The 8,202-nt window shown below is 33.8% G+C and overlaps 1 protein-coding gene across 1 annotated transcript; it reads left to right on the top strand.

Moving 5' to 3' along the window:
• The first annotated feature begins 14 nt into the window (after positions 1-14).
• On the top strand, positions 15-8,113 carry LOC106156158 (general transcription factor 3C polypeptide 4-like). Its single transcript, XM_087001225.1, has 19 exons — positions 15-413; positions 894-1,023; positions 1,357-1,480; positions 1,779-1,857; positions 2,093-2,228; positions 2,551-2,716; positions 2,971-3,056; positions 3,452-3,603; positions 3,857-3,980; positions 4,228-4,314; positions 4,575-4,686; positions 5,090-5,196; positions 5,462-5,618; positions 5,983-6,046; positions 6,209-6,320; positions 6,598-6,744; positions 6,908-6,961; positions 7,188-7,280; positions 7,558-8,113. The coding sequence occupies exons 1-19, from the start codon at positions 294-296 to the stop codon at positions 7,620-7,622; spliced, it is 2,115 nt and encodes a 704-aa protein (XP_086857351.1). The 5' UTR covers positions 15-293; the 3' UTR covers positions 7,623-8,113.
• The last annotated feature ends 89 nt before the right edge of the window (positions 8,114-8,202 follow it).

Genomic DNA, 8,202 nt, shown 5'->3' with positions numbered 1-8,202 from the left:
ACTCTTCAGAATTGAAGTACGGAATGCACATGATTGCAAAGGAAGTGCCTCAGAAGACACTTGTCTCTCACTACAAGGCGTTTTCTTAATTTCTTTTGGCTTTTTCTTACTGCTTTTGTACGTCAGATGAGTGTTGTTTAACGGTTTATTTTCACCAAGGTTCATATTTAACAGACGTTATAAAATTAACGTGCGGCAAAATCTCATTACAAAGTTGATCTGCTTCCACTATCAAGCCTTGTTCAGTTGAGGCATGTGTTGTGAAAAAGAAGCCTTTTTATGAAGAAAAAGAAATGGCAGGGAATGTTGTTGCATCTCTGAAGTGGAATCAGAAAACTTGTAGTTCCCACGCCCTGACATGGTCAGAAGATAGCCGTATTGCTGTGGCCACAGAGGGAGGGGTCTATGTAGTGGTAAGAAACAAACTGCAATGTGTACAATTAACTTAATGTAAATTTAACTTTGTACTGCTACAAAGACAAAGCCGTGTTAGTTTTTGTATTGCCTCAGTTGTTGGAATACCTGGCATTGCACACGTTGCCTGTCTGTATTAAAGTGACATTGAGGTGGCATCCATTTTATTCAGCACTTTTATACTATGATGCTTTGTGTACAGTACTTTTAATCATCTATGCAAAAGTTGAAATTCATGTCCTAATATAAGTTTATGTACACCTGTTTACACTTACAAAGTTCAAATTTTCCAAACAGGTTGATATTTTAAAATTTTCATTTTTTTTTTTTTAATTCCATGGTACGTAAACGTCGTACAGTATATACAAATTACCTTGGTGATCATACAAAGCATTTTCATTTGTAAGGACTGCTACATATTTACAGTTACACATGTACATGTATAGAAATTTACATAATTTTACATTTCTACTTGCTAGGATTTGTCATGTGGTCTTGATGCATCTGATTCCCTTGTTGCCAGACAGGCTTTCATCCCTGCCTCTCCAGATGTTTGTGAGTTCAATGTGGATGTAGACAGAGAGAAGTGTTACAACAGTCTGCCTGCAGGTAAGTCAGGGGCGGATTTAGGCCGTCTTCTGGGTCTTCTGGAAGACGGTCAGATTTTCAAGTTTACATTGACGGTATCTATTTTTTTCTTTTGGAAGTCGGTCAAAATTGGAGGATGAATCAACAAAGATAATTTGGAAGACTGTCAGTAAATAGCTCTGGATCCGCTCCTGTAAGTTTCCTTACATATTCTTAATCTGAATTAATACAGGTTCTAATGCCTTATTAGACAAAGTTTCCTTCACCAACATACACTCTTAACACATCCCTTCCTAGTGACTTAAAAATAATGGCCATTTTTCAAGTCAGATCCTAAATGTTGCCATATTTCAGATGAGTTACACCCTATAATGTTGGATCGAACAGTGAGTCCAGGGATTGGGAGCGGTCAACCCTACAGTTACCGTGGCTGCAGGACTGTCAGATGGTCAGCCAAAGGTGTGGATCCCATGGGCAGGTAACACATTATATTGTCTGAGGAATTTTTAAAGTATACATGTACCTTATTTTGCCATTTGGTTATTGATTTGGTTAAAAGGAGTAAGTTATTTCCCTTATAATGTACTTTATGAACCCTGCTGTTAGGTCATATATCTTATCTTAAATTAATACAATCTATCTTTACCCATTAGACCACTGTTATCAAAAATAAAGTAAACTCCATTGACCAAGGCATAGACATAAACATAATAATTTGAATGGCAAATGTCAGCAATACAAGTGAATTAAGGTTAACATAAATTCCTACATTACAGGTGCATTTTAGCCACCTTGTCCATGGACCATAGACTTTGCATTTACAATATGGGTGGCTTTCATTTGAAATGGAAAAAGGTAATATATCTTCTGATAATTAAAGACAAATATTGCTGATTTTCAGCTACGTTTTGTGTAAGATTTTTCAAAAATCCAACACAATTTAGACATGATATATAGGTCATATCTTTGTAATGCCACTTAAAGACACAAGTTGATAATTTTAAAAGCTGAATTTGAAAAAGAGGACAGATTTAACATCATCACACTTTTTCATATTAAAAGTATTATAAGAACATGTTTGCAACTGTAGGTGGTAGATTTATCCAACAGTTATTACCAGCACATGAAAACCAAGAAGTTTACCATGGATGATGAATCACAACCCAAGGGTAAACAGAACCAGACTTCTCTGCTAACACAGAGAAGCTACTTACTGGCAGCTGTAGGTAAGAATACATACATGTAAATAGGCCAGAGGTTTCCTCCAAGATTTTGGGTACAGGGAGTACAAATTGTTAACCTGTAATTTGTTTAACAGTGTCTGTTATTTTTAGGTGTTATTGGTATTATTATAACATGTTAACCAGTAGATCAAGGTATTCCAAAATCTTGAAGTTGTACATTGTATTATAAATTTTTGTGTGTGTGGCCTTATTGCTCTTCTAAAGTTAAATTAAAATTGTATGTGTTCTGATTTTCATAAACAATTATTCATATTTTCTGTTTCTTACAAAGTTATACATTTTGTAAATATATTTTTGTCTTCAGCAATTGACTGGTCACCAGTTTACCCTGCCCAGGTCTCTCTTGAACCAGTGGCTGCAAAATGTGCCAAATTCAGTGGCCCTGAGCCCATGTCATACTGCTTTTTGGCTACTGCAATGAAGAGTGGACACATTGTTTTATGGAAAATAAACATTCCATGTAGTACTGAGTGAGTATGTTTATTAAATTATTCTCACACTCTTTATAATTACATTTTAGAGAGAATTTTTGGTATTTGAAATCCAGATTATTACATGAAATTGTCAGATATATGCTCATTAAGAAAAGGTTATTTAGTGATGTTACATTTTATTATGCATTTGAGTCTGTCTTATTTCATTTATTTTGTGAAGATTGTTAATTTTTTACTAGTAACGGTTAACTAGACACATTAACAGTTACTTTTACCTCATTGTGTTGTAGGGATGATATATCATTACATGAAGTTGTCTACACTGGGTCCATGCTACCAGTCTGCATTAAGTGGGCTTCCTACTCGGATGACACAGGTAAATGTTTATGTTTATAATGTAACAGAACAGTTTTGTGAACAGCAAATTCACCCATTCCTGGGTCTGTTCACTGATAATTTGTGCTTTTCAGTGTTGGTGCCTTATATCTGTTGTGGTACATGTAGCTAGTCATAATGATGATATTTTAGAACTAAAGATTTATATATATATTTTTAAAGAAGAAAAAGCAATAATTAGCATCATATTTAGACAATTGAATTTTTTTTCTATATAATAACTCTATAAAATTTGGCATCATGCATTTCAATTCATATGATAGCAAACAATGCAAATTACATTTTGATTGTAGAGTTGATTGTCTAAATACTAGTACCATTGGAAGCACTGATGGTGATGATTTTGTTGATGATGATGAATAGCAATATTTTCAGGTTTACTGTGTGTTGGATACAGGTCAGGCATCATCAAGGCCCATGTGGTCAGTCACACCACTGACCAGCTGGCACTGACCAAGGCAGGCTTTGTGCACTTGTGGGACCAAGAAGATAAACTGGGTGTCACTGCTATTGAATGGATGAAAGAGGTATCATATGTACTATTATGGCTTCACTCCATCAATTTTTTAACCAGCAATTTTCACAGATTTTATATCAGTCTAAACTAATTACTTTCTTCAGTAAAGCTGCCTCATTGATCATGTCTTTATAACCATGGTTTCTGTATAAACATTGTACAGTATTCAGGACATTTTTGCTATCTGGTAAACACTCAAGTACTTGTACCTATTAAAAAAACAATTTAATCCTTTGAAATATATTAATTACTTCACTTTACAGGAGAGGTTACTTGTTGCAAGCAAAGCCTCCTTCCTTGTCTTTATAGACATCTGTATGGCAAGTAGTGGTATAGAGATTAAAAAGACCAAAACATTTATAGGAAGAAACAATCTAATAATCTCAGGTACAGTATAGACACAAATAGACAGATGTGGATTACCTATGTTGAAATTTAGCAATGAAAAAAACCTGTACTGGACATTTACATCAGTCATCTTTTTTAACAAAAATTAAAGGCTATATAATTGTGTAAACAAACATAAAAATGCATCAGGTGACATGACTTAACTATTGTATTAAGTAAGAAATGCAGTCTCACCTTCAAAGATATGAAAACCAAATGAAAATATAGTTTTGTGACTTTGTTTTAGGTCTTTCCACTTTTCCATCTGGAGTTATAATTGGATCTCAAGACGGAATCATTCAAACAGTCCAAATCAGCAAAACGCAGTCAGGAGGTAATTTGTGGTTCAAATTATAGTTCAACATTTACTATAGCAATTTCAGTAGATGCTACACTTGAAAGTTGCCTTAGATATGTGCTTAAAATTTAATATGTTTTAATAAAGTTGAAAATTAAGAGATTACAAGGCATGCTGTATCCTTTGTTTTGAAAATATGTCTAACTTTTCTTTATTCATTGAAAGTGATTTCACTGATATAAGAGGAGGTTTTTCAATTTTGCTGTACATGTTCATTAATAAATTTAATTTTGCAGATATTGAAGTTGTCTCAGAAAGTGTTCTGGACATGCCCAAACAGTACAAGGTTGTCAACTGCTGTGGGGCATCTGTCTCCAAGGACAGAGTATTTCTGGCACATCTTCAGAGGTAGGTGTCTAAAGGACTGCTTGAAGGAGCCTTTATACTAAAAGGGATTGTGATTATTTGTTGGATATAGAATTATTAACTTTCATTTGCATTTGTGAAAAAGAGAAACTTGTTTCTTAAACACTCAAGTCTGTTATATTATGCATTACTTCTTAACTTACTAGCTACATGCCAACATATAATTACTGGTATTATTGATAGCAGATAAACTTTTTTACTGGTAAGAAAGTTAGTTTATTGCTTGCCTCCTTTAAATCATCTCTGACATGATGCCAACTTGCTTTGTGGAACTTTCAAATTGTACTTTCAGATTTTACAAACAAAACCGTGTTTTGGAAACCATGATAAAACTATTTTGTTTAAATTTAGAGTATAATTATGGTATTCTACCTCTCTCTGCTAGTCCCAGATATTATGTTGAGAATCGAGATGAGGACTCCAAGCTTATTCTGCAGTTGTACATCAGTGTGCACACACCAGTTGAACAGACCTTGACAGCCCTGCTCGAAGGTAGATATATAATAGAGAAAGATATTAAGATTATGAATGTGTACTCCTGTCTTAAGAGGTCTACAGGGCCAATGTTGCAAGTTTTATCAAGTCAAGAACGTTTTTTAATAAACCAAAGCCTGCTTGAAACCCAGTGTTTACATACCATATGCCTGGATTGAAAACTTAGTTGAAACCATACAAAAAATGTGACTCACACCAAGGATGTGAAATTGTTGTTTGGTTTCTAACTTGGTGTTTCTTGCTTATTCATGTTTTAATATAGGAAAACTGGAGAGTGCACATAGTACACATAACGCCTTGGCTAGCGTAGCATTTGCACCTGGTAAAAAGGCCAACCAGGGACAGCAGATTTTGGAGTGTTTAATGCTGGCAGATAAAAACCTTCAGGGATTAACTATCCAAAATCTACAGAGGTTGAGGTAAATTTAAATGATAGTTTTCCCACATAAATGCCAGTTTGTGTTGGTTCATTTTTAAAGGAATAAGAGAAATGTAAGCATTTGGGACTCAAGTTGATAATTTGGACAGCTTGAATTAAGTTGAAGCCTTAAAATATTGAAATACAGATAATGCAAAAAGTTTAAGTAATTTTTTTATTTGCATAAATTGGTATCTTTGTATACTTGGATCTGATTTAAATAAAATATTGGATGAGCATTTTTTTTTTTTTTTCAAAAAATGTTTACTGGAAACTGGGCTTTTGTTTTGTTTTAACAGTGTCTTTATATTTGCCAGCATTGCTGTGTTGTCCTAAAATGTCTTTGATTCTATTTTATTTTGAAGATCTTTGGGTGTAATTTTCCTGAAGCACTACCAGGGTATTTTGAAAAACATAAGTTCACAAACAGTAAGTATGACAATTGGTCTTATTTTAAAGTAGAGCACAGGCATTTCATCATTCTCTTTTAAGACGGAGTATTAATTACATTCAGTTATACTTTTCATCTGTTTAACTCAAAACTGTTATTTGTGGATCTTTTTTAACAACTTCTTAAATTTATTATTCTAGATGGAGGATATACAGAAGATATGTGACACAATAGAAGAAAGAATACTGAAGTTGCACTGCACAGACTGGCTTTATGGTATAGGTGATGAGGCAGGGAAACTGGATGAAATATGTAAGTGTTTAAGTAGGTTTTGTTTGAAGATCTCTGAGCCAAACCATTCTGTCAGAGGTGGAATGTTGTTTAACTTAAGTGTCCTTCTCTTCACTTTGATTTGAATCTTAAAAGAGTGTAACTGTGCAGTGACTTGTTATTAGTATTATGATTGCCCAACCTGGCTAAGCTAACGGTATGAAAATATTTCGGCTTGTATTTGATAATTTCCATTTACAATCCAACTACCTAGCTAATGAACATTTTTGCTCATTTAGTATTATGATTATTATTTTAGGGAAAATATCTGCTTGCATAATGTGTCAAATTTTACGCAGTGGAAAAACAGAAGTGGATTGCAAGGAGAGAGACACCTTGATTGAAAATGTCAAGTCAAAACTCCAGTTTCACAAACCTGCAGAGAAATGTAATATATGTGGAGAAGGTATCCTTTGAAGAAGAAGAAAAAGAATGGAGTTAGGGGAGAAGTTACACTCCTAAATATGATTGTTTTGAGATCTTTAATTTAAGCTTAGAGACTTGCTTGGTGTGCAAATCAGAAATGTCAAAATTTTGTTTGTAGGAATAATTCCTTAGTTTGATTATAGTGATAAATTTTAGCAGTGCAAAGCAGGATTCCTGTGGGAATGGCCACAAGTTTGGTAAGTACATTACCTAATCAAACTTTATGCGAAAAGGAATTGTTCATTGGTTTGTAAGTTTGGTAGTTTGATATTTGTTTTGTTACACAATGTACAGTGAAGTTTTGACACAGCATTATTTTTTCAATGACAAATGCTATCATATTATATAGAGAGTGAGTGTTTCTTAAAACTTTAGAAAGAAATTGTAGTAGAATTGCTGCATATGCTGTCTGTTTTATTAAAGCTCGCTGCTGCCAGTCCCTGCTGCTGGTACAGGAGACCCCTTACAGAAAATGCCAGAACTGCAGAGCTTTAGCCATAGCATTACCAGATACTGGTAAGACTAAGTTACTGATAAATTTGTAGATATTATTTTATCAATCCACCGTAGATTTGTTATATTTGAATTTAGAAATAACTGTCGGAGAATAACCATACACATTTTTTACTTCACTGGGTGAAACGTAGTTGGGTTTAACAAGTCTTTGATCCTTTGTCTCTTCAAGCTTTCTACTTGCAGTTTAGATATTCCATATTGTTTTGATTGTAAATTTCAATGTGATTTGTACATTGTACCATAAAATGTAGTGTCATCTTATTTCCATCATTTTTAGCACCGGAGTGCATAAAGAAGATGCTGCTGTCTCCTTGTACTTTCTGTGCTGGTGTGGTAGTTTAATATCACAGTGATGGTGCCACAATTCAATAATACAAAAATGAATGATTTCACATTAATGAGAAGTGGATTGAATATGTACATGGGAGCAAATTCCAAGACCATTTTGTGAAGAAATGTTTAACCCAAGGGTATCAAGATACATGTGAATCTCTGTTGAAAGCCACTTCTTACCTGGACTTACTCCCCATTGTTCCTGTGATATATTTATATGTCATTCATGAACATACAATCACACTACAACATAATTATGAAGCTTTGTATTTAAAAAAGCTTTTATTTTTTCATATCATGAAAGTTGAGTAATCACTACAAGAGAAAAAACAGACTGCTTGGCAAATAATTGGACCCATTACATATATCATAGGCTCAAAGTTTATGTGTATATATATTGATCTAGATGAATATCACTTACAATGTAGTGCTGGAATATCTGCATTTAAGAGCATCTGAGGAATGTTACCACAGCCATTTAATAAATTATGAACTGTTTATGTTGTTTGGATTGTAATTTAAGTGTTCTATTCCAAATACATTTTTCTGCATGCCCAACCAGCGGGAACATTATTAAGAGACCATTAGA

The sequence above is a fragment of the Lingula anatina genome, chromosome 1 (genome assembly GCF_051362555.1).
Source record: "Lingula anatina isolate TDL-2025a chromosome 1, LinAna3.0, whole genome shotgun sequence".
NCBI lineage: Eukaryota > Metazoa > Brachiopoda > Lingulata > Lingulida > Lingulidae > Lingula > Lingula anatina.
This window is presented reverse-complemented; position numbering and strand designations above follow the sequence as displayed.